The sequence below is a fragment of the Anomalospiza imberbis genome, chromosome 14, assembly GCF_031753505.1.
Source record: "Anomalospiza imberbis isolate Cuckoo-Finch-1a 21T00152 chromosome 14, ASM3175350v1, whole genome shotgun sequence".
Lineage (NCBI taxonomy): Eukaryota > Metazoa > Chordata > Aves > Passeriformes > Viduidae > Anomalospiza > Anomalospiza imberbis.
In genome coordinates, this window is record NC_089694.1 from 11,677,047 (window position 1) to 11,704,033 (window position 26,987).

Sequence of the window (26,987 nt, forward strand, 5' to 3'; positions counted from 1 at the left end):
GAGGGGGCGGCCGCGCCTGGCACTCACCCTGTGCGCCCCATGGCCCGGGCAGCCCGCGGGGACCGGCACGGCGCAGCCGGGTGCGCCGCTGCGCCCGCCGGAGGAAGAGCAGGGCCCGCCGCCACTCGGGGCGGGCAGGGCACGGTGCGACCGCTTCGCGGGCTCCTTCCCCGGCACGACGGAGCCCCGGGGCGCCGGGCAGCGGCCGGGCTGGAACCGCCGGCGCTGCCCGCTCGGGGTCGGTCACTGCTCGCTTCCCGAAGCAGCGCAGCCCCTGCAGGCACTCACAGCGTGCCCAGGCAGGAAGTTTGCGCAGTCCCCGCCGAGGCGTCGCACCTGAGCGGGGCCGGATGGGCCGAGACTGAGCCGGGCGAGCCCCGCGCCCGCCGCCCTCCCCTCCGGAGGGGCGACCCAGCACTGGCAACAAGTGCCCCTTCACCCACCCACCCCGGCAACTTCCGCTGCAGAAAATAGTCCGGGGTCCAGCTGCCCGCCCGGTGGAGGTGCAGGGCGGGGAGAGGCGGCGCCCGCTCTTCGAGCCGACAGAACCGCGGCGCCCGAGGGAAGGGTGGGGGGATTGTGGCCTCCTCGGAGAGGGGCGGTAGCAGTGTGCCCCACACCGCCCGCCCCCGGAGCGGAGGAATACTGTAGTCCCGGGAGGACTTGAGCCAGGAGAAGCGGGCGAGCGCGGCAGAGGGGCGGGCGCTGGCGTCGGGGCGGCCGGTGCGAGCCGCCTGCAGGAGCCGCGCTGCCCCGCCGGGCTATGCCCGCGCCGCAGGGCCGGCCCCGGAGCTCCTGAGCGGGCGGGATGGAGCCGCGGCGGTGGAGCTGCAGCCTGGCCGCCGGCTGCCTGGTGCTGGTGCTGGGGTGCTGGGGGCCGCAGGAGGCGGCGGCGGCGGTGAGTGCGGGGCGCCCTCCTTGTTCTCCTCGGGCGCCGCGGTCCCTGCCCGGCGCGGCCGCGGTGTGGAGCCTTGGGGGGAGCTTTGGAGCCCGTTTAGGGCTGGGGTGGCTGAAGGTGGCATCCCCCTGACAGGAGCTCGGTGGCTCCTTGCGCGGGCGGGGGTCGGCGAGGCTGGGCCGCGGGAGGGTCTCTCCGGCTGCCCGCTGGTGCTGGGGCTCCCGGGCCGCTCTTGCTGGGCAGAGCCCCGCGGTGCTGCCCCGTCGGACCGGACCGCTCCCCGCGGGCCGCCCGCACGTCTGGGTTCGCCGGCAGCTCCGGGGAAGGAGGGAGTGCGAGGCGGGGGAAGCTCGGGTGAGCTTAGTGTGGGCTCTGAACCCGCTGTTCCTCCAGGACAAAGGAGGAAAGATTCCCCCCCCTGCCTTTTTCCCCCCAAAGAACTCCGTGAAGAGGTGTCTGAGCTCTTGCCGCTGAGCCATCACCTGCAGCCGTGAGTAACACTTGCATATGGCAGGGAGATGGAGCCATGTGGGCATGGCTCGTCGGAGGACTGTGCCTCACACTGGGACTTGGTTTTCTCGAGGGTTGTATTTCTGCTTTCTTAAAACTCAAGTGGAAGTGCTAGCGGAGATGGTAAATGTGTGCGGTGTAGTGGAGAGCGCACGGCAGGCGGCCTGGAGGAGACTTTGGGTCTCTGCCTTTGGAAAAGGGATGCTGTCCCGGCTTCCCTGGAGCGGCAGGGCCGTGGGACTGAGAGGTGGGAGAGGTGATCGCTAGCTTCAGGTTTCAGGCTATTTGACTAAGACCTCTAGCTTTTAACAAGTGGTAAAATGATCTAAAAATGTTCCCACTTTAACCTGCGTTAATTTCAGATTTTATGATCTATGTATCTTTTTTAACTTTTTTTTTTTTAGGTTTACTTGGAAAGTGAAAAAAATTTACAGATTTCTGTTGTTTAGGATTCCTTTCTAGTTGAAAAGTCATAATATGTTATAGTAATAGGTGCAGAGTATAATTCTGCTACTCCCCCCCTTCAATTCTGTAGTTAGCACTGACAAAATCTTATTTGTCTTGAACTCTCCTTTGAAGTGCATTCCTTTACAGTGAAACTTTGTAGACCTTTCATCTACTCTCTGAAAAAGCAGAGACTAGCCACAATATACTTCCTTCCTCTTCCACCCCTCCTTACTGTGCCCAGGTGGGAGCCCAAGTGTAAGTGATACTGGTGTGCCAGCAGTGCTCACTGATACGGAGCTGCTCGGCTCCACATTGTCTGTGCCCCTGGTTCTGGTGCTCTGTTCAGTAAGGCCTCAGCCCAGCCAGCCTGCCGATACCCCCACCCCAAAGAAGGACCCTGGCAGTCCCACCTACAGCACTTCACTGTTTTAGCAGGTAGGGCTTGAAGATGGGGAGATTTGTGTGCATAAATGTGGCCCTTTTCTTTCTTCAGGGAAGTGTCCAAGCAGAGTTCTGCGTGTGCAATTACTGTGCATCTGTGGGGTGTGGGAAGGGGTCTGTGGTGACCCTGTAGGCAGTCCCCTACCTTGGGAGAAATTAAGAAGGGAGCAAAACCAGTGGTAGAATTTTTGGCTCTTAACACCACCTTGTGCTGCAGCCTCTCTTAGGATTTGCAGTGAGATAAGATTAACTGAAGACCCAAGGGCTAAGTGGGGGCGGGGGAAAGAGAGAGATGTCTCTGTTCCACACTGTATAAATCCCACTGGTCGTTTGTAATATGTTTTTTTCTAATCGTTTCTCAGTACTTTGGTGTTCTGATGTTTTTGAATTTCCTGTGATAACGTAAAATACTGCTGATCCTTGTTAATGGGTATCAGCAATTTATTCTACCTATTGTCAGAAAGGGTTGAGTAGATGCTGCAGCAGTATGTTTGATACATACAGTCTCTTGTGTGAATTTTGTTTTGGGATCTTGTGTCAGAATCGTCTCCCCAAAAGGGCAAATTTGGTAAAATGACTTCAAGTCATTCTGGTGTCCTTATTCAAATAATACCTGAAATTGTTATTGAACATCATAATTCACATTTCCAATAAAAAAGGTGTATCTTCTTTGCTCCAGATTGTTGTAATAGTGTGTATTGCTATGTGATCAGTTACCAAGTGACAGAACATAGTTAAGAATCATCTGCCTATGTGCCCATCACAGAGAAATCCTTGACTTATTTCGTAGTGAAGTAGATATGGATTTCCTTGTTCAGATTTTATTGCTGGGTTTTCACAGCCCATAGTCTACACTTGGTGAGCAGCATATGGATCATGCTCTGCACTCTTGTGCGGACTCATTGTTGATGTAGAGTGAGGCGTGTGACTACTGATGGACAGTGTAAAAGTAACTGGCAGTTTGAAAATGGTTCTGCTTTCGAATGGGCGAATGAATGAGATGGAAGATGGTTTCATCAATTAATAAAGTTAGAATATTTTTTAAAAGTGCTTATTTGTATGCTTTCAGCAGAGAGTATGAGGACTTATACCAATGGACAATTTCAATCACTGCTTAACTGCCTTGCTAGTTTTAATATAAATCCACATACATATATATAAGCCAATCTTTTATAAGCAGAATTTTTTTCTTCTCCTGGCAGGTTTACACTTGCACTGTGTTATAGAAAAGTGATTGCTAGCTGTGACTGGGAAATCTGTTTAATTAGAGAACATAGATGGACTAGATTCTTCAGTTGTGCTGTCTATGAAACTCACTAGAAGTTAGTGACTGACTATTGGCTTATACTGGAAAAAATTCCCTCATAGCTAAGGCCCAGATTTTCAAAGTCTAAATAGACTTTGTCAGTCCAAAAGTTAGTAAAAATTGAGTAGTGTCTGCAATGTCTTTTTTTTTTTGCCTTCCATTATAATTCCACTTTGACTAAAAGTATGGGGTTGAAAAGAGTTGTTCAAGTATGGTAAGGCAGGCTGGCAAGTTGGATATAACTTGTGTTTAGGGAAGTAATGTGTTATTTGTGAAAGTTCTCCAAGTTTAGTTGAAATTTCTTTTTTTCCTTTTGAGGGTCCCATATGTAAAAATACATGGTACCGTGTCAGTAATTACAAGGTACATGATCAATATGGTTAATTTGATGGTCATCTGTGTTTCTTGTTTGTTCTAACTATTTTATCATGCTGGTGGTGGTGGTTGTTATTATTTTCTGTTTCATAACTGGCAGAGGCTCTTTCTAGTTATAAAAGCTAGGTCTGTAAAAGCAGAAAGCAGTGGAAGCTGGCTTTTAGGATTCAGAAGGTATTTAATCCTGAAATTCTGTAGATGTGTCTTGATTAGTCATGCACAAGATGGGTTTCATAACATCAAGGCTGAAGGCCTCTTGCTTGCAACTTATCATGTCACGTGTTTTGGTTTTGAACTTCCATGGCTTTTAGTTGAAGATATACAGTAAAAGTTATATCTCAAGTTCTGTTCTAGCATGTACTAAAATGCTGCCATATCCAAGGAATCCTGAATGAAGCAGGATGTAAGAACAATTTAGACTATAACAGAATATTTTACAAAATCTTTCTTTTTTTTTTTTTTAAGTTTTTCCACATGATGGAAATAGAATGATATTTCAGTGGGAATTCCTAGGCTTTCATTTTCCTGGTCATGAATGAATAATGTATGCATTGGAACCAATTATTAGTTACCTTTCTTAAAGGAGAAAGGGAAATTTTCCTAGGACAAAGTTAGTTAATTTATTTAATAACAAATGTAAATTTATGTAGTGATTTTTTTTTTCTACTATGAATAAGCAATGATGCTTACTGTAATGCAATTAGCTGTTGTTGGGTTTACTAGAACATGTGCAAACTTTTCTGTATTACAAAACTACTGAAATCATGAAGGGCATCCCAGCAAATCTAATGTGCATATTTTCAGTCTGGAGCAAAGTACAGGGAAGAATGTGTTTTGCACATGCAGTGAAGATGCATTGTGCATTTTTACCTTTCTTTCACTGAGATGAGAAAGCTTCCTTTTCCAATTGTATCAGCTGTGCAAACAGCCCACTGATCACCCCAGAACAAGATAGCCAGGCAATGCTCAGGTGTATGTTCTAGGAATGGTGTTGCACAAATGCTCTGAATGGAAAGTAGCCTCTGCCAACGGTGATAATACCAGACAAAATTGCTTTGAATTAAGACACTTCTTGCTTGTCTGTTTCATAAGGCTGTGTGGAGTCAGTAACATAAAAAACCACTGGGGTGCTTTGAAGTTCCTGCTCAATGCAGTGTTTGGCAAGCTGGTGTTGACTGCAGACTTTAGTGCTGTAAACCATCTATTCTCAAGAGTACCTGAAATAAATCTTGTTCAAAATATAGAGTGCTGATGCCGTTTTAAGGATCACTAAGCAGTGTTCTCTACCCTCCTCTGAAAGGTTTGCAATGCAATTAAACCTTATTAAATGTCATTGGTACAGTGCAGTGTCTGCAAAAAAGGCAATGTGCTGAGCATCCTGGGTATGTGGTTGCTAAGTGTGGGGAGAAAAAGCTTCAATGTGATGTGAAATTGTCATCAGAATAAACCTAGCTGAGATGAAGAGGAAAGGGTCCTATTTATAAAAAGAAATCTGTTGCTTATTTTTAAAAAAATTGCTTTGAAATTGACTGAGTCTTTCTTGCAGAGCTTAAGTATTTCTTGGACAACTTGTTGTGGGCACTGCAAGAAGCAAAGACTGCAAGATGTGATCTTAATTTTAAGAGAGATGAATGAAGGGCAATTAGATAATTGCAAAGCTGTATTACAAGTTTTACATTGTAGCTTAAGCCTGTTAATCCTTTACTCTCCCTTCTTCCAGAAGGCATGATGCTGAAACTAATGTATTAGTAGACAGATCTTTAGTCTGCTTCAAAAAGACTGATAATGTGCGATTCCTATTTAGGAAACCCTGCCTCTCTTTTTACATGTTTGATTAGCAGACTGGACTAAATAACCCCAAGGCTCTTTCCGGCTTGAAATATGCTAGAAGTCTAAGATTACGTGGACGTACAGTTGTGCTCCTAGGTGTACTTTCTGTTAAGACCATTTTTATATCCAGTAATTAAAAGTTAGTCATAATTCATTAAGTTAAATTGCAGATTGCAAGGTATCAGATTAAATGTTGGGTTTTTTTTAATTCAGTTTCTACTAGTTAATCAATAATCTCTTAAGTTGCCAGCATATAGCATTCAGAATTTTAATTTTGTCTTCCAGTTTTGTAGAGGTGTCTTATGGAGTGTGTATGTGTATTATTCTGTTATAATGGAACAGAAGAGAAATTGTAGTGGCAATATAGACACTGTTTAAAGGTTTTGGTTTGGGATTTTTTTTTTACTTGAGGAGTGTGTTTTAGGAGTAGGAAAGAAAGAGGCTTTAAAGCTATGGATTTCAGCTCACTTGAAGGTTCTTGGTTATTGCAGCTCTGTTGTTGGATTTCTTTGTTCCCTCCCTTTGGAGGGCAAGGGAAATAGTTTAGTCTCTCATCTGTATTTTGTTTCTTTTACCTAATCTCTACAGAGAATTAAAATGTCAGAGTTGAACTTCAATCTCGTCTCTCTCCTAGCACTGTAAAAAGCATATATGTGCAACACACTGCTGTTTTACTTTTGGTTCTAGTTTATTATCTACAGAATGATTTGTTTTATTAAGGTATAGCTAGACCTGCAGAGCTGTCCTGCTCTAATCTAACATGATACGAGTGCATACTAGATAAGCTTTGCTGCTGTAGTGCTGCTGAAATCCTGCTTTTCCCTCTCTTCCCTCAAAATAAGCCAAGGCTTATTCACTTCCCTGAAGTTAATACAGTGAATACTAACACAGGTTAGTGAGTCTTTTTGCCAGTGTCTGTATGTGTCAGGATTTTCTGCTGAAAGGCATTAAACATGTTGGACAGTGTCTTTATTCTAGGACTGGCTTTAGTTGTTAGCAAGGTGAATCTTAATTTTAAACTACACCATTAATGTAGATAAAGATATTTATGCTATACTGCTTCCTAGAGAATTTAGATGCTTTTAGAAACCAGACTTCCACAACCTTTGGTTACTCCTGAGGTCTGTGGATGTGGCAGACACCCCTTCTCCAGGAGGAACAGTGAGCACGGAGGAAATCCTTGCTTGCTGTTGATGTGGTTCACTGGTATGAAACCAAGACTTTCATCTCCTGACATCTCTTTCTCTGCTGCAGTAGTTGTCTGTCCTGCTGTTGTATTTGGAGACCTAGTTCTGATAGATAAGATCACCTCATTGGCTCTGGTAGAAGAAATAGAGGTTTGGCAGGTCCATTTGGTGCTGTTTGCTGCACAGACTCACCTGAGAGCCATGGCAAATATCCAGAGCTGCAGTGGAAATGGCTTCATTTCAGAGATTCAGAACCACTCACTGGAAAGATAAAGCTCCATAGAGACTCTTCAGCTCATCTTGTTTTAGGAACCACTGCTGTAAGTGACAGAAGTCACAATATCTTAGTGCTTTTGTATAGAAAATGAAACAGAACTATGCTGATGTTCTTTTCTAGCTTATTTTTCAGTTTGACTGTCTTTTTATATGGTTACTGGGCTGGACAAAAATATAGAACTTTATTATGCAATGTATAAAATTTTGTCTTTATCTGGCAACTATAGTTCTAAAGTGAAGTAAAGTACAACATTTGTACTGAGAGAAATTGTGCTGAGCCCTTGTAGTAGTGATGAGTTTTGAATGCTGTTTCAAGTAATTAGCTGGATGTTTGGAAGAATCAGTTACCAATGGGTGCTGTGGTTTTTTGCTTGCCTGCAGTGTTGTAGGCTGGCAGTCTTATTTTCCTATTACCAACTCCTTAATGCTTTTGTTATAATAGGAGTTTTCTACTTTTCTATCTTAATCTAGAAAGATATGACTGAGTCTTAATTTGTATGAAGTAGTAACTTAATTTGTATTATAGTATAAGCAGCATGATGCAAAACTTGTGACTTGGAATCCTTGGACTACTTAAAAGTAGTTAGGGGAAATAAGAAGTGATTATGTATTCTGGACTTACCTTAATTTCTCCAGTACTCTGCAAATATCAAAAACCTAGAGTATATTCAGAATAGTTAGGTTTATTTCTATCTGTTCTGGTTTCTATCCACTCTAACTCCTGCATTCTGTGTGAAAGTATAGCAAGCATTAGTTATTAATTACATAAAGCTGTCAAGCTTAGGCAACCATTAATTCTACAATTATAGCTGATTTTTTGTAATTCACTATGTTAGCAATGAAGGCTTGTTTTCCTTTCTTAGGAAAGATTTTATTTCATTAATGGTAAATATATTTCTATCTAGCATTAGTCTGTGTCTGTTAAATGCATCATCAGTTCTTCAAAAGCAAACCTTTCTCTTTATGCACTTAAATGCCCCAGGAATCTGATAGAAAGGAAGAAAATGACCACCCTGAACCATGAACTGCATTCTTTCTACACCTTGAATTAAAGTAGCAATTATTAAAACCCACAATTAAATTGCTTTACTTAAAGCAATGAAAACTAACGTGTCTTGCAGGCAAGGCTAGACAAGCCTCCAGCTCCTAGAAATTGTGATGTCCTGACAAGAAATGCCACTGAAAAAAAATATTTGGGTGAAGGAGCTTATGAACTCGGTTTTAAAATCTTTTAAAAATAATCCTTTTTATGAGACAGTGGGTTTTTTGAGTCAACTTACTTAGAACCAACCTGTCACACAGAAAGACAGCAGAAGCCATTGTTTCTGCAAGGTAATTTCTAGCTGTCATTCAGACAATAAGAATTGACTTCTTAATAGAAAATACTTGTTCTGAGTTAGTTAGAACACTTCTCTTGTATATTCAACCTTAAAGGGCAAAGCTATTCGAAAGGAAGCTTCTACACTGAGAAATGAGAATTTATATTTGACTTTGCCATCTCTTTTCATCAGTTCACTGTGTCATCAGACATGAGGAAAAAAAATTGAGATTTCTGCAAAACCATTACTTATTGAATGGCTTAAGACTTTAACAATATTTAAAATAATTAGGGAGAAAATCTAGAGAGAATGAGAAGTTAGCCTGGAAAAAAAGGAGACTCAGGGGTGACCTTATCACTCTCTACCTGAAAGGTGGCTGTAGTCAGGTGGGGCTCTTCTTGCAGGCAACAACTCGCAGAAGGACACAGCCTAAAGCTGCACCAAGGAAAGTTTAGATTAGATGTTAGAAAGAAATTCTTCACTGAAAAAGTGATTGGGCGATGGAATCATCTGCAGAAGGACACCTAAAGCTGCACCAAGGAAAGTTTAGATTAGATGTTAGAAAGAAATTCTTCACTGAAAAAGTGATTGGGCAATGGAATCATCTGCCCTGGAGGTGCTTAAAAAAAGACTGGACACAGCACTCAGTGCTGTGGTTTCCTTGATGATGAGGTGCTAGGTTAGGTCATAGGTTGAACTAGATGATCTTAAAGGTCTTTTCCAACCTAGTTCATTCTGTGATTCTGTAAGTTGCAAAGCTTGAGTGTGTTTTGTTTTGGTAGTTTAGCTTCCAATATTCATTTGGTGCCTTTTTTAATAGGGAAGGTAGTGCCATCAAAGTTGCTAGAAGGCTGTGCCCAGAGTCTGCCCAGACACACAGTGAAAACATCCATGCAGAACTTGGTGTTTGTCTGGGTGGAAATATTTTTGTAATTTTGATTGAAGGAAGAGTATATACATCATTTCATTTCTGAGTCAGAATGCTAATGGAAACCTCTTGACAATAAAATGAATGGCACTCCTGTATCAGCAGAAAGTCAATTTTCTGTTCTAGAATCTTTTATATTCTTAAAGCAGTGGCAATAATAAAGTGTTAAAACATCTCTGTCTTATGTATGAATTTTTGTATCCTAAGTAAACCTAGAAAACTTCTTCATGCTTGGATGAGAAAATGCTTGTTGACAGGTCTAGTCATGCTCAGGAAATGTGTATTTTCAGGACTTGGGTATACTGTACCCAAACATCAGTGTAATGAAACAGGTCTCTTTAAAGAACCGTAGATTGCTGATATGCTGCAAAAGTAATTGTGGAGGAAGAGCATGGTCTGTTATAGAAATAGTAATGGAAATAGTAATACTTTTTTTCCCCTGTCTTTTTAAACAATTGGACTAAGCAGATGTGTTTAACATAACAAGCAGATTAATCTGAGATGTATTGTTCTAAGTTGTAGTGTAAGCTTTTCGGTAACTATTTTTGTCTTGATAGCAGAAAGAGTAGGTAAGCAAAGGGCACATGGTGTGACTCTTGGGGGTCGTGCTAAGCACAGCCAGAAGCTGGACTTCGTGATTCTTGAGGATCCCTTCCAACTCGGCTTACTCTGTGACTCTGAATATGCTGATCATTTTGGTAGAAAATGACTTAAAATAACAAGAATTACCTTTCTGGTGGTGTTCAGGAGTGTAATCATCAGTTGCTAAAAGAATCAATACAGAAGGTGGATATTTAAAGTGTAAAGATGAATTTTCTGAAGGAAATAATTAGAAACTGATAATGAAGAGACAAGATGTAACAAACTGACCAGAACCCTCATTCCCAACCCCCCTGTGCTGCTGGGGGGGTAGGAGTGGAGAAATTGAGAGTGAAGTTAACCTGGGAAGAAGGAAGCCAGGAGCAAGGTGTTGGAAGGTCTTTTATTTTATTTCTCATTACCCTACAATGACTTTTGATTGGCAATAAAATTTATTTCCCTGAGTCTGTTTCGCTTGTGATGCTAACTGCTGAATGATCTCTCCATGTGCTTGTCTTGGCCCAGGAACCTTTTGCTATATTTTTTCTTTCCTGTCCAGGTAAGGAGTAATAGTGGAACTTGGTGGGCATCTGGCACCCACCACAAAAATATTGTTAGATTTAACATTCTGAAAAGTTTTACTTAGGTGTAGATAACAAAATTTAAAAGTGGTGATGTTCCAAGCTAATTTATTGTAGGATCATAGTAAAACTTAGGCTGGAAGCATAATCCTTCTGTTCTGGAGTCTAGATTTGGTGACCTCTTGCTCAAAGTAGAGCTGGCTTTGAATTTCTGCTTATTACTCAAATAGTTGCAGTCTAAAAGGACATTGAAGCACTGTCTTCTATTCCAAACCTTGCTTGCTGTAGGAATAATGTTAAAATTTGGTGGGAAAGCTCCTAATTCAATATTTGCAGTTAACTTACTGATTAGTGCAGGATGCAGAGCATGTGTCAGACTTGAAGCAGGTTATTTTCTTTGCATATGTTTGGCTGCAAATAGCACTTGTGGAAGATGGTATACTCCCTACAATGGGCTGCCTGAGGGAATACTTTCCCTTAGAGAAAGTGACTTTGTTTTGGAACGAGTACAAATGCCAGAGGCTGTTTCTTATTCCTGCCAAGCTTCAGATTGAACTGCATCTCAAGTTTTAATAATACTTGAGGGCTGTTTCTTATGAATGGATCTCCTCACTTTAATTATTGTGCTGGGGTGTTGGAGCTCTCTTTGCCTAACTGCCCCCACCTCCACCTTTTTTTAAACTGACAGTATTTTAGTGTGATGTAAGGAAGACAGCTCACTGACATCCTTGGACCTGGTCAGAGAATCACTGCAAGGAGATACTTCAGGTTGCATATTATCAACTTGCTACTGGGGAACCTCAAGAATGTGACTGGGAATAAAATCAATTGCTGACAAAAGCAATAATGTAAATTTACAAGTATTGAAGTGAGGAGAAGCTCAGTGCTGCTACTGAAGATTTCCTCCCTCCCTCCCCTTTTGTTTCCCTTTGAAACAAAAATATAGTGTCTTTCCTGTCCCTCTGTCCTCCCTTTCTCTAGCACTGATCAGATTTCATTTGCCTGTGCTGTAATTGATACAATGTTAATGCTTTAAAAATTTTGTTGGCTTTTTAATGTTTTATTTAAAGATCTAATCTATGGCCCTTCCAACTACTTCCTTGCATGTGTTCAAATTTTTTAACATAGCAAGTCTCTGAGAAGTGTGACTTAATTCCTGAGACTTGCTTTCTGTTTAGTGATGATCCGTGCAATCTGAATGTAATGATTCTCAGGATAATGTAATTTATAGCCTCTAGATGTAATTTCTCTTGTGTAAGGGAGTGGAATCTTTTTCTTCTTATCAAAGTTGAGTATCAAATTCCAAGATCTGCATGTGCTAGATAGAATGTTCTACTCACACTAGCCGGGGGCTGTCTTACAGCATTTTAAAGGCAATAAAATACATTCAGGCCCCCTTTTGGTTTTTTTTTCCTGTAAGATAGTCTGGGAAATTACTGTTGTGATTCTCCATTCACCATAAGGTCACTCCTTCATAGGAAGGTGCATTTTGCACAGAAGTACCTCACTTGAAGTGGCAGGTGCTCTAGGGAGCCCTGAGCTACTGCTATAGCACATAACCAGTGCTTAAGTGAATGAACTTGAGAGGCTGACACTGAGGGTACTCCATATCTGCTGCAGTCCAGCATGGGAGTTTCTGAACAGGCATCTGAGACCTCTCACTAAATATTCAACTTTCAGCAGCTTTAGGGATTTCTGAACCCATGTGGGTAAAAGGGTCTCCCATCTCCTCAGATCCTGATGTTTCATTCTTTTACAAGTGCCTTTGACTTACAGGGTTAGGAGAATTGTTTGGTCTCCATTGCTTCCTTGTTTAACTAGGCCCTCTTCAGTGCCACTTACTTTTTCAGCTTTGATTACCTGAGGCTGGAGAGTAGCTCCTGGTTAGCATTGAGCACCACAGAGAAAGTGCTGCCTGTAGTGCTCTCTTTAGGTGTTAAAGTGCACACATAGAGTGTGCTGCTGCCACAGGCATAAACAAATGATAAAACAGCTCAAACTAGAAGAACCTTGAAGCTATGATACTTGGTCCAAGAACTGAAGGAGAATAGAGCTGATAATCGCCTCCACCACAAATTAAAAAAATCCCCCAGACACCCACCAAGCCTTAAAGTGAGTTAGGTCTTGTTCTGGCAGTTAGGAGGGTGTGGACTTCTTCAGATAACATCTCAGTGCAATATCACTCTGCACAGCCTCTATTCTTTTTAGCATGTGTATTCGCTTAATCTTTGGTATTCATTTAGTGCTCTCACTAGTTTCAAAATAGACCAGAATGGAGTTGGATTAATCTGAAATGCTATTCTATTTTGCCTCCTTTCTCCAAGGAAGAAATGGGTTTCTGTTCTTGTGTGGTCTGCTTCATGCTCTTGACACCTGAAAATGCAGTTGTCAGTGACAAATGTCTGACCTCTGTTAACAGGACTCTGGGACTGAAGCTTCTTCTATTGCATGTTATATGGACAAGGGTGAGGAACAGGACATTTTCCTGTCTGTGAAATGTCTGTGTCTTTATTCAATTTCTTTAACTGGGAAAGGAGTAAAAACAGAGTGCCAGAATGACTGGTGCTATGAGTGTGTAATACTTGGCTTGCAAGCATATCTGAGACTTAGGAGCCTAACTGACCGTTTGGTCTAGGTTTGTGTTACATTTGGACATGGTTATAGAAAGTGGCAACATCTAACACCTGTCACATGGGAAAGGTCCTAAATGACTATTAAATCTTAACCTATAATGAGTACCATATGGCACTTCTTATTTGCAGCTGGAAAAAATCAGGAAGCCCCAAGAGGCTGGTGATTAGAGACTTGTGTGTAAAATAAAAGTAAAACTGAGACTTCCTGAAAAGTCAAGTGGCTTACTGTATCCTGCCACTGACTGACTGCCAGGTGCTCCATGTGGGTGTCTCAGGGATGGTGTGAGTTGTAGAGATGTGTAGCTGTCCAGGCAAAGATGGAGGCGTGCTTAAAACTAACCATTCCTCTAATTTGCTGAGTACTTGTTTAGGGGTTCACTTATGATCTGTACAAAAGTTAGAAGATGGCTTGCATTCAGAGTTCAGCATTTAGAACTGAAATGAGCAGTAGTGAGGTGTAGACTGCCTACAGAGGTGGTATGAAATGTATGCATTCCCAAACTGCAAAGCCAACCAGAGTTACTTTGTTCAGGATGTTTCTCTAGATACGCTGTATATTTAGAGGTTCGTGCAGCTGCAGTGCTTGCTGAAGGAAATGAATGTGGTGTTTGGCATCTGTCAGTTCATTAATGAGTTCATTAATGTGGAGATGGAGTGGATTGAGAAGGCCACCTGGTAGTTTACATTCTGGTTTAATGCTCTTAGCTTGCACTGTTTACCAGGAGGTGTACATGCCAAATCTAAACATAGATGCTTTGTAAGATGCTGCCTCTGGATGGCAGCATAAAGATAGTACTTCTAAGTTGTTGTTAAAGGAAATTTTTACCAATTCATACAGCCTGATGTGTAGCTGTTTGGAAATTCATGTTCATTAGGCCAGAAGTACTTGGCTTCTCAGGTCTCTTCAATTGTAGCTTTGAAATGCTTGTGAGAAGGGCAAGAGAGCTTGATCTGATTATTTTACTTTGTCTCACCCAGTAAAATATACTGCACTGAAGCCCATTCTCTGTGTTCTAAGACTAATAGACTGCAGAAACCTTAGGGTTTTCAGAAGTGGTGAAAACTGTCCATGTTCTTTTCCTCACCTACACTTGAGTGCAAGGCTGGCGGTGCCCCTTAAAGCACAGGGCAGCAATCATTTTTGAAGATGGAAGGCTGTGTAGGAAATAGGAGTGAACTACTGTGAGTTGCAAGGGCTAACTGTTCCTTAAACTCTGTACTTAAAGTTTCTACCTAATGTTTCTTCATGTCCTGAAGAGTTGTCAGCCTCAGCCTTCTTAAACCCAAGTATTGAGAATGGGAGTAAAGAGTTACATGCCCAGCTGGGCTCTTCTACTTTCTGCCTTCTGTTCAGGTTTAGGAGACAGATACAGAGAAATTGCCAGGTTGTGATACCTCCTGTTCTGAATGGGTAAATAGTTGCAGTTTGGGGATTAATCAAAGTTGTTCAAGTTTTGGGGTGTTCATTCAGTAGAGAGTCCTTGACTCCAAAGGTTGCCTGTAGTTAGACTGGTCTATGGGAAGATCTGTTGCTGCAAGTATTGCCATTATTTTAACTAGAAGCTTCTGTGAAAGATACTCTTTATGAAAAACTGTATGTTAAAGAACCATCATTAGTTCAGTTTAAAGCAATAAATTCCATATTGTTTTGGTACAAGGTACAGGCAGAAAAGTTCAATCCTCATTAGATAAGAACTCCTGTCCATTTCTTGTAGCACAAAATATTTTTGACACAGACAAGCTTGTTTCAATTTTTGCATATTCTGAAGGTAGTTGTGCCTAGCTTTTCTTGCTTATAATTTTAGGGGTTTTCTAAGTACACCTTTAATTCCAACCAATTTGTAGTAACTGTATTCTAAGATAATTTATTAATTCTTAAACTTTCCAGTTAATCAGACCATTCATTTGGGATGTGATAACTAGACTTAGCAGATCACTTACAGTTATTCCATGTTGTTATTATTAGTAGTTATTCGTGTATCTAAACAACAAGCACATAGTGCTACCCCTTCAGAGGAAAAAAGAGGAGTTGTTTATCCATCAGATGCTTGAGAATGGTTTTTAACCTGTCTCTTGTGTTCTCATTCACTCTGGCCAGAACTGTAGCTACTACAACTAAAGGTTTCCTCTGCCAGTCTGAACAGGTCTTATATTGTACAGATTTCAAAGAAAGATAGTGCCTTGAGGTGCAACAGATGAAATTGCATGCCAGAAGTTCCCGTAGTTAAAAAAAAAATTGGCTGAGAACTTCTGCAAACATATTTTGACTCTTACATTTTAGACCATGGTATTTTTATTCTTTTCACATCTTTGGGTAGATTGAGGGAAACAATTCCTTAGAAGAGCATGTAAAAGCATTTAATTCATATTCTGCTTTAGCAATGTTACTGCTCATAAATACACCACTTTAGTGAGAAAAGGATGGCCATTTGGATTACAGACCTGTGATGACTTTGCTGCCATAGCTGACTTCACACAGATATATGAATAATAAATTATCTGCAAATTTGTGCACCTGCTAAAGCCTAAAGAGCATGGATGTGAAATCATAATTAGAACTCACAATAGCTGCTTTAACTCTCCTTGTCAAAACCTTTTGTTTGTTGGTTATATTTCTGTCCAGGCAAGTGAAGGGAAAATCAACTTGCTGAAGATAAATGGTGAAATATTTGACTTGGAGGAGTAGTAAATCCTTAGCTAGAAAACTGCACAGGTGTTTTGTTACACAGATCTTGGGAAGCTAATGAATATGAGGATACTCTTCAAAACCACCATCAAAAAAAAAAAGCTTAAATCTTTGTCTGCTTGGAATTGAAAGGCTGAATTTATTTGCATTATAAATAAAGGTATGAATAATTGAGTTTGTGGCTTTTGCATGGTTACAGCAGGAAGATTACTTAAGCCATCCTCTTAGAGCAAAGGCATTTTTAACTGATGCTTTGCTGTATGTTGAATTTGCTGATTTTAATCAGAGTGAACAACAGAGTCAGTCTTTACAATTGATAAAATTATTCAGTATTTATGCTCCTTTTTTTTCTGATGCTGAACTTATGCTGACAATTGGTAAGCTGTCATATTTGAATGCAGAGGGTGATGTTAATAGCATTCAGCATTTGTTCACTGTATAAGCTTTATTCTAGGAATATCTTTCACAGATGTCTAACAGGTAATTACAGCCCCTACTGTGAAGATTCTCTTCTGCCAACCCTAAATCACGAACAAGAGAAGCTCGAAAAATCTGCGATTTCCACAGTGAGCTTTCATGAGCTACAAAACACTGTTAAACTGCTTCTCAGCAGTAAAGTTGTGTGTATTTGAGTTAGTTTAGACACTCTAGGAATTCCAAGATATAAGTGTATTTTACCAAATAAATGGTCTAGAGTCAGACTTGGAGAATTGGGGAGTCCTTTTTCATTGTTTTCTGGACTAGAAGACTTCAAAACTATGGGTTTTAGCCTAATTAACACTTCCATTGTTTCTGACCCCTCTTGCCCTTCTTTGGCAGTAAAAACCTGGGGGGCTGATGCATGCTGTGCTAGAACTTGAAGGGTTTGACGTACCTGCAGTTCTTTTGCCACAGCTTTGTGGTTTGGTGTGATTCTATCTGAATGCAAAACTCTGTTTCATTCAGCTTTTTTTGGTACTAGGGTAACTTCATTACCTGATTACCTTGCTAAGAAGAGTAACTGGTCACATGTTGCTTGTAAATACAGAAGGGAGAGACCTGAGGTACTTGATAACCTAAAACTGACAGGAGCAAGGGCTCGACTAGCTTTAAAAACGCTTGGAAGGAAAGGAAAATATAAAGTTACTGTGTGTCGATTCTCCAGTTGAGACTGTATCTTTGAGTCACAGCAGGTCCTTGCCTGTGGCTGTGCAGTCAGAGCTGCTGCAGGTAGTGGAAGGGCTCAGAACCACATCAGCCTTGCAGACTCATAACCACATCAGCCTGTTACTTTTATCTGTGAAAAACCTGAGTTACGAGTCTCAGGTTGAAGAGCTGTTAGGGGAGACAGACTGTGTGCTGTATGAAGCCCTCAGAGATTAATTGCTTTTGAATGGGTTTTATGGATTGTTCTTCCTTTGGCTATTCTAGAGAATGGAAGGCTTAGTAAAACCAAACAATCAAAAAGCTTCATTATTTGTCACAAATAAATCCTACAGAAGTCATTAGGGAAAAGTATGGGAAAATACAAATAGAGGACACAAACAGCAATTGCTACACAGTGTGACATGAGTGTGTATTAACATTTTTCGTCTAGCCTTTACTGCTTGCCCTCTGCTCCTCACTCACATTGTTCTACAGTTCAGTGAAGCTCCTGTCACCAGTGTCTGTTGCAGTTTTCAATTTATTTTAAAATTCTGGCCATCTTTACTTGGGCAGAATTTATTTTGATGATTTCTGTGCATCTTTTTCCAACTAGAGGGAACAATCCTTACCTGGTGAGGCAGCTGACAATGTTGTGTCAAATAACTGTCTGGTTCCCTTCAGGACAGCATCTGTTTATGAAGTTAGTGTGTTCAAGTTAAACCTCCCTGGAGCTTCATCATTTAAGTCTCTGAGGGGGTCTTAATGCATTACAGGTGACACCAGCATTTAAAATCAGTGGCTGTCCACAATCAGGCTTTTCTTTTCTGACCTCCTGCTGCTATCAGAAGGGAGCTTTCAAGAAAAGTATGCAGTCTGTTAGTACAAACTGCATCACTGCATTCAGTAATGTCACTTTGCTCCTCTGGGAACGAGAGGAGTTGTCAAACAGGGAATTCTTGATTTGTAATAAAATTATCCATAAGGAGGATGTGAGAATAAATAAATTGTTTGAGCTATTTATCTTTTCTTTTTCTTATCCAGTTGTCTGATACCTGAACTGAGAGTTCATTTGTAAACAAATTTTTGGGTCATGTCAGAACTCTAATTGAGTCACCTACCGTGCTTCTCTAAGAAGCCTCACCTTCTCTTGATTGGTAATTTGTGAGTGTCAAGGTTTGGAAATTATTGGCTTCCCTCTATAATCTTGCTCATGGAAAGAGTATTAAATTACTCTTAAACTTACACTTAATGTTTTAATACTAATACCTTATTGAAATATTCTAGTGTAGGGGTTTGGGAGCTCCCTTAAACCCCTAGCTATGTGTACACTATTAGCTGCTAGGTTTCCCTGCAGCTGTGTGTGTGTAGTGGTAAATCACTTCTTTTTTACTTCATAGTTTTAACGTTCTCTCCAGCAGCAGCATTCGTCTTCCTGGTAGTTTTTTTACAAATATTTTGTCCAATAGAGTTGTGAGTGGCAGCTGGGAGGTGGGGTGAGAATGGAATATGCTGAAATTGTCTTGTAACCAAGGTCTTTGCGCCTGATGAGAAAGCAGTGGAATGTGCCCAATGCATAAGGCAGGCTTTTAACCACAACACATTTGGAGGATGACTTAGGCTATTCATTTCACTGAGCTGACTGTAACAAACCAGGAGTAGGAATATGTATTTTTTTTCTTCAAACTGAAAAACAACAAACAAACAAAACTGCATTCTGTTGGTGGCATAAAGCAGTTTTCCTCAGTCCATGTAAGACACAAAAGACCAAGCTTGTTCTGGAAGAATTATCCTTTGACCAGTAAGCCAATACCATCCCTCCTTTTATATACTAATGAAAAGAACTTGTTCTCCACACACAGATTCAATGGGTAGAAGCTGTCAGGAAAATCCAGTGGAAGGATTAGCTAAACTTGAATAGATTAATTAGAGCCTTTGGTTGTGTCTTGCTATGGAAAAGTCAGCATAGGAAATAAGCAGTGATAGTGCATTCATCTTTACAGGTACCTGAATGGGGAGGCAACAGGAGCACAATAAGGAGCAAATCTAAGCAGTTTGTCTTGAGTTCTTAAAAGTTGCTTTGATTCCTTCTTCATCTTGGTGTAGTTGAAAACTAAAAGATTTTTATAGATATGGAGATTGTGACTAGCTCCTTATGATCAAGCTACAACCTGCTATTATATCAAATATTTATTATTATCTTCTGTCACCTAAGACAGTGTGTCCTGCTGGCCAGAGCCAGGAGCTGAACTGCTACTGAAGGCTTCTGGCTGCCAGGTAATAATACAAGACAAGAGTCTTGCTTGGTTTTCCAACTGTGTCATGTGCCAAGTGTAACTTGGAGTTCCCCTGGGGTTTGGAGGAATTCAGTTTTCCGTATCTGGAAACCCAGGCGGTCACATAATTTTCAGAACTAGTGATGGTTAACTGGTTACAAAGGGCAAAGTACTGATGGTAACCATCTAAATCTTGCTCTTAACATAGATTTTTCTGCATTTGGAATGCCATTGCATCCATTTTCTTTGTGTGATTGAAGTGTAGATAACTTATTGTTCATGTGCAGGAGAAATTCCAAGTGTTCCTATGCATAGTATGGAGCCTGGATTTCCTTAGCATTCATGTGAGATACACAACTGATTCTGTGACATCAAAAATCTCTAGCTTGTGGCTGCTGAGTGATTTTCAAACTTGTACTAACTTGTTATGCAGTATGCAATCTCCTGTAGTGCAATTTTTGTGCCTGCTTTGCCAAGTTAAAAAAAAAAAGGCCTTGAGATTACTGAAAAGTCTAAACAATAAGGCAGCTTTCACTCAGAGTAGGTCATTAAGCCTGTTTTTTGCCTCTGTGCCATCATGTTTTACTTTGGTTTTTCTTTAAGTTATACAGCAATAAGACCTCTAAGTGGCATTAATTGATCTTGAGATAATATAGATTCTCAGGGTTTTTTTTTTTTTTAATTCAGACTGTTAAATTAAGAATACTTTAATTTGGTGCAGATACAAGTTAATGCAAATGAGAAGCACAGTGTGCCAAATACAGCTTTTGTACAGGAAGATAAGTGACTCTGCTGGGGGAATACTTCTTGATAAGCTTGTGGGTGAATAGATCTTCCCAGGATTTATGCCAAAAACTTACTACCATTTGATTACAGTGGGTATTTGAAGAGTTTTCTGATTACAGGCTTTCAGCTTCCCTTCACTGCTGTCTGAGAAAGACTGTGTTTCCTTCCTGCAAGTAATGCATCTGAACAGGATATCCAAAACCAAAAAGCATTTGTCAAAAAGCGTTCAGTGAGTACTCCTGACTCTCCAACACAGGCTAATTATGTAGGTTAAGAAGCTACTCAAAACATAAGAAATCCAGTCTGAATGTATAAATTGCTTTTGGAAGACAGTCATAGGTTTAAAAAGAGCCTCTACATTGATTAAATCAAAGCACTTTGGTGCAAACCAGATAAAGGAGAGAAGTACATTTTTTAGAAACTTTGTGTATGAAACTTTTAATGGATACAAGTTGCAACATAAGGAAGGGGCTGTGGGATCTTCACCACTGTAGTTATTCAACCTGCAACTGAACAAGGACTTGCGCACGCTGCATAAGCTGCCCTGCTTTGAGTGATTCCTTCCATACCAAATTATTTCATTTGTTTTATTAATGGGATCTATTTCATTTGGTCTTGGTGCTGAATCGCTGTTAAAAATGTGTAAGCACTGACAAAGCAGCTTTCTGCACTCAGTAGCAAAGGGCAGAGACTCCTGAGCTTAATTGTCTGAAAAGTCACCTTCACAACACTGTGCACCTGACTTGTTTTGTGAAGGGGCCATGTAGTCTCATATCATCTTTTTCCCTCCCAGCTTCCCTTTCTCCCTGTTCATCCCAACAGTTCTCTTGTACCTGAAAACTGAAAAAATTTCTATTAGAAACATTTTGTGGAAGCTGCAAGGAGGACTAAATGCCTCTCTTCTGTTCCAGAGGCTGAATAAATCCTCCTCTTTGTGCAGGATCTTGATCATGCTTTTTGTGTATGTGCTATTTTAACCTCTGTGTCCTAGTACAGTTTTTGGTGGGTTTTGGTATGTACTGATACAGTTTATTATTTTACCACACCTCTTGGAGGCAGCAGAGGTTTTCCATGTTGCTCTCACTGTTCCATCCTTGTAACACAGAATCAGTGCTGCAGCACAGTAAGCAAGGTTTTACTATGAGGGAAGGGAATATTGCATGTAACTAAGGTTAATCCCTTTCAAATGAAGTTTTTTTAAAGAGATTCATCTTAAAACTGCTCCACAAGGAACCTGATTTTTTAAACATCCTGTTCCAAACAGGGACAGCCATGTGGTCAGGCCACACTGCTTGTCCAGCCTGATCTTTGAAAGCCAGGCTAGAATGATTCAATTTCATTCTAAGGAATGGCTCAATAAACCCCTCTTAACTAAGAATTTGGAGTTTTCATATGCATAACACCAAGAAACTGGTAAAAAAAAGCCACATGGAAGATCAGGAGAGACACCCTGGTTATGTCATGTAACACCACTGCTGAACTTAAATCTCAAAGCTCTGCCTTTTGCTGAAAGATGCTTCAATTGATCCTGGGATTTTTGTAGCTCAAAGTGAATTAACTTACTTCTGTATTTTCAACCTGATGCTTGGTAGTATGTTTAGGCTAAGAGCCAGGACATTCCTAATGCCAGGTAAGGGATGGGTCATGTCTCTAAATGCTTCTGTGGTAATGGAGGCTAGAATTCAAGTGTGGGTATATTTCAGACCTGACATACCAACTGGTTTCTTGCTTGATTGAAACTTTGCACATAATGGTCTCTGTCAATTACTGAAAGGGAGGACCCCAAATGCTCAGCTTTTCAAACTTTTAAAGCATTAGCTCTGTTTTTTTAATACAGTGCTGCACCTGTTCTCAGAACAAGCTGGACCCTGAAGTGTTTCAGCTAGTGTATCTTCTAATATGGCTCACAGTTTTTAACTGTGAAGAGGCCTGAAATACGTATTATGTTGAAAAATTCTACCAAAAAAAGGATTTATTCTAGAAATCTCACTTCTCTAAACACATTTGTTAATCTGAGATCAACACAGAGCACCAATGAATATCCCATGTTAGAACGAGGGTGGAAGAATACAATCTATGCAAATATGGTATGGAAGGGTTACTTAATTTGGATGTTCTTATCCTTTCTTCTTCTACATCCCTCTCCTTTGAACCCCTTGCCTGACTGTCACCTTATGCTAGAGACTGTTATAGCTGGTTTGTCAAGCTTTGCACTGGTGTGTGAATGCAGCTACATGAAATCTAGAGGTTTTTAAATGTGTCTTCTCAGTAACTGAGCTGTGGGGGGAAGAATTAATCACATAGTAAGTATTTGTCTAGTAACCATCACAAATGTGCTCATAACCTTCAGGCTTGATCTAAACTCTTGTGCAAAACCTGACATCTGCTGGTGGGAAGCATAACTGGGCTCTTTTCAGCTGGAGATGTGCTGAAGAGCCTGTTTTATAAAGTGCTGGTGCTTTTGGCTGTAGGTGTTGCATTGTACTGCTTAAGCATAAATTTGGAAGTCTAAAATGTAAAATACAAACAGACATCGATATTGTTAAAGGTGATTGAACTTTCAGTTAACTGTGCCTGCTTTGAACACTTGTATAATGGCTGGAGGACAGACTTTGTAGGTTTACATTTTAGACAAACTTTTTAACTTTTAACTTTTAGTGACAATATTAAATATGTCATATAGTCTTATGCCAGTTAAAAACAATTTGTCCCCTTATGTTTTAAAGGCTTGCCATGGATGTGCATCTTTGTCCAAATGTGATTGCAGTGGAGTAAAAGGTGAAAAGGTAAATATTTCTTTTTTTTTTTTTTAATTTAACTGTCAGACCAGCACACAAATGACTGAACCATATGCAAACTTCAGGTAACTGAAGCTTATATAATGGATAAAGCTTATGGATGAAATTCTTGCTCATATCTTTTTTTCTTTGATGGTAGTGTGAGCATGCAGCAAAGAGCAGAGCTGTATTAACAGTCAGATATTGAGTCAGACTGACTGGTCCAGCTGAGAGTGTAAGATTTTCATATAATTATTTTCTCAAGAATGGGGAATTAATGCACAGATTTTTTTTCCATCTAGCTGACAATTTGGGGGAAAAAAACCGAGAAGAGAAAAATTCTAGTAAAATAGAAAGAATTCCTATTTACAGCCAAGTCCTGCCTATACTAAGTACTTAGTGTTGACAAGCTAAGGTGTGGAATGTAGCATAATGGCTAGGCTAGTAATGCTTCACTGGGATTTTAAAATTGAGTGAATGTAGGTTGTTTTCTCTCTTTTCTTGCACTGCCAGTTCATAAGATGCTCATGATTATGTTCTGAACTGTACTGCTTTTCACCTCTTAATTTGTACAGCTGTAAGCAAAGATGATGATTGCTGTCACTGTCTAGATGTGAGCTGGACCATGGAAGTGACAAAATTCACATACAGCTTTCCCAACACAGCTGCCATCCAAGTAAGCAGCTAGTTAAAGGCCAAACATGTATTCTTGGATCAAGCAGAGTAAAAAACATCCCTGCTGCAAAAAGCATCTCTGTGTACCTCATTCAGGTGCAACAAGCTGTTTTGGTCTGCCCAGATGGTATCCTAAGGCTGAGAATGCATGTTGACATATTAGAGCTTTCCTGCTTCCTTGCAGCTTTGACTTCCAGTCTCACTGCCTGTTCTCAGTATATCTGTACAGTACTTCAAGTTTGTCCACACTATTTCTTATTGTTTTACAATTTTTTTCTCTTAGGACACAGCAGGTGCCCAGCGTTTATTTTAGGTACAATGCACTGTAGGTAAACATCTCAGTACGATGAACCCAGCAAGTACTCGGTTCTTTCTCCATGTGGGGGAGGCTGGTTGTGAGTAAATTGTGTTTAAATAGTTCCCATGTAGCTGCTGTTGTCACAGGGAATGAATGGGACAGCAGTTGCCCAAAATGCTCCCACTCTTAGTCTTGTAAACAGTTTGCTTGAGATACAATGGAGTTGTCCTAAAGATGTGAACTGATAACAGAGTTTGAGAAGCATGTCTTATCAAACCACTTACCCTATCTTAGCAAGGTTCTAGGAGGGTTTCAGTGCTCTAGATTAATTTCTGACACATTTCAAGGGTGGTTTTTGACTTGCATAAACAATGTAACCTTAAATGAACAAAAGTAATTCAAAACACTGGCACTATAATGTGCTGGTGCAGAGTTTTACTATTGGCTCAGGTTAAACAAGGCAACTGTCCAAAATTCAAGGAAATGCTCAATGCCACACCTGCCATCCAGATAGCTCCAGACAGATGAGGTCATTCCTTGGCATTTACTTGCTTTTAGTTCATTGAGTACATTCCCTGTTTACATACCTAGTGAAGAATGGTATTCCCTTGATGGCAAGATTTCCAAGTTAGATTTGGTTAGCCAAACATGAACCTGGTTAATGTTCCTAGAGGATCTCAGATGCAGGTGCCCAAACCAGATGCATCCTAACTAGTCACAAATGATTTCAAGTTCAGTTTGAAGGCACTTAAAGATCAGATTTCTATGCCCAGTACAGTTATTGCAGGTACAACTTTGGAGAAACTTTCTGTAATTCTAAGTTGGCTTTTTTTTTTTGCACTTGTCACAGCTATTTTGTGAATTGACTGAGCAAGTAGCTGTTGTCTGGTTAATGTGGATCTAATGCAATCTGTCCTTAGAATGGATATGAAACTGGGGAATTGTGATTCATTTCCACTGCAGCCAAGGTAAACACAGAATAATACTGAAGCATGCCAGAGGGTTTTTAAATAGTCCTTCTGAAGCTTGCAGACCATGATGTACCTTATGGAAAGGAAGGATGAAAAGCAAAGCCCACATTTCCTATGTATGATGTGCTGCTAGTGGAACTTGTTTGAGCGTACGTGTACACACCTCATTTTTAGTTGCCCTGTAATTACAAAGCCCTCAGTATTTGATGCATTGCTGGATTCAGCAGTTCAGCTCTGGGGAGCCCCAAGGTCTGTCACTGAAATCCTAATGCTTTATCTTATAAATTCTTTGCTTAGGTTAGCTTAGGTTTTGAATTGTTGTTTGAATCTTCCTAGATGCTTGTACTACTGCCAGATGTCAAGGGCTGTCCTAAGATGATTAGCTGGATTCCTCACAGTGTATCACTTAGTTATACATTTGATCTGTGTTTCCAAAACCAATACTGCTTCTTTCTGCACTGACCTCTGAACCAGGAGTGATATGTTTTGAAGAATGCAAGTCCTGTCAGAGGGGATTTCTGTGTTTGTCTTGATTAGATACTGTAGTTTTAAATGTGTTGAATTAGTGCTCTTGGAGTTGAGGAAGAATTTGTTGGCTAGCATTATAATTTGAAGCAGCCATTACTTTCACCCCATTATTTATAAAGGTGGAGAACAATATGGGTGGCTGTGGCATCACTTTTTCCATGCTCTGTATCTTAATATTACTATGGACATTTGTACATGAATTTAGTTTTAAGCAGCCACCCATAGTTAAGTGTTTTTGGACTCTTTGTGAAGTTCATTATTTTTATAGCAAGGGCAGGAAGCAAGTATGTGCCACTCATGTCAAATGTTACAGCCATGTTCTTGCATGTGTTTAGACACTAAAATGGGCTCTTCAGCTACTGCTTTTCTGATGATTTTTTTTTTTTCTCAATTTAAAATTTATTTTGGATTTGGTTTGGTTTTTTTTTTGCCATGAGTATTTCACATCAACATAAGTAATTATTCTGGGTTCTCTCCCCATACTGTTTATTTATAAATATGGGATTTTGGAGAACAAATTCTAGAAATGTGAATTAGTTTTCCATGCTTTAAAACTGTATCTATCCCTGCTTGTGTCCTGTTATTAGAGTACGTGGAACTCTGCCAAACTTTTCTGTATCCCTGTTTAATTGGCTATATCTTGCTGCAGCAAAGCATAATTTTAGGGTGTTTCCTAACTATATTTTTTTTTCTTTCTATGCCCCAAGCAACAGTCATGTTCAAGCTTGTGAGCTGGCAGTTTTGCCATATTGGTGTAGCTGATAGAGGGCAATTGAGATCAGAATCTGATTCCTTGCCCATTCCTCAAGCAAATGATGGTTTATAGCTGGGGCAACTTTATTTTGCTATGGAAACAAACCTGGATTTTCAGGATTGGAAGAGGACATCTGAGTTGACCTAAACCTTTGCTGTTTATGTTTTAGTTTAGTAGCTTCCAGTCTGAAGCAAGAAGTATCCAACATTCCGCAGTTGTTTCTGTGTAAGCAGAACTGGCTAGTGAGTTTTTAAATTTATAAGAAAATTTACTGCACACTAACCAGGGACTTCAATAGCATTCTATCCCCAACAATATAATGTCTTTTTTGGAACTGACTTTTTGTGGAAGACTTGTTAAATTTCTTTTCCATTTCAGTTTGTTCCTGCAGTGAGCAGGCAGTTTTTTTTCTGCCAAATTTGTAGCATCCAAATCTTCATGAAAATCAGTATGGTGTGGGCAATAGGAAAAATCTGGAGGCAGAAGCAGCATCTGAAAACGGTTGTCACTTATGGAATCATCTATAGGATGTTTAAGTAGAAGACAGTTTAAAAAAAAAAAAACCCTCAAAGAGAACTGGATCAGCGTAGTTTCTCTTCCCACAAAATTTTCTCACATTTCTTTAACTGATTTTTTATCAAAAATAGGGATTATAGTGCAGCTATTTCCACTGTAATAATTTTAATTTTGATGTAAGTTCCCTTAGGCCGTGTCTGATGTACTCCCTCAGCTGCCTCCAATCATAGTCCTTCAAATAATCTGTTTGCTTTTGGGGGTAATTTGCTGGCAAACTCCACAGGAGTT

At 40.5% G+C, this 26,987-nt stretch overlaps 1 protein-coding gene across 1 annotated transcript in view; it reads left to right on the forward strand.

Annotated features, from left to right (window-relative positions):
- The first annotated feature begins 687 nt into the window (after window positions 1-687).
- The window catches only part of COL4A5 (collagen type IV alpha 5 chain), a 75,175-nt gene continuing 48,875 nt past the window's right edge, over window positions 688-26,987 (forward strand). The window contains exons 1-2 of the mRNA XM_068204895.1: window positions 688-898; window positions 22,907-22,966. Coding sequence (XP_068060996.1) covers window positions 809-898; window positions 22,907-22,966 — 150 coding nt within the window. The 5' untranslated portion in view covers window positions 688-808. The remainder of the gene's footprint in view (window positions 899-22,906; window positions 22,967-26,987) is intronic.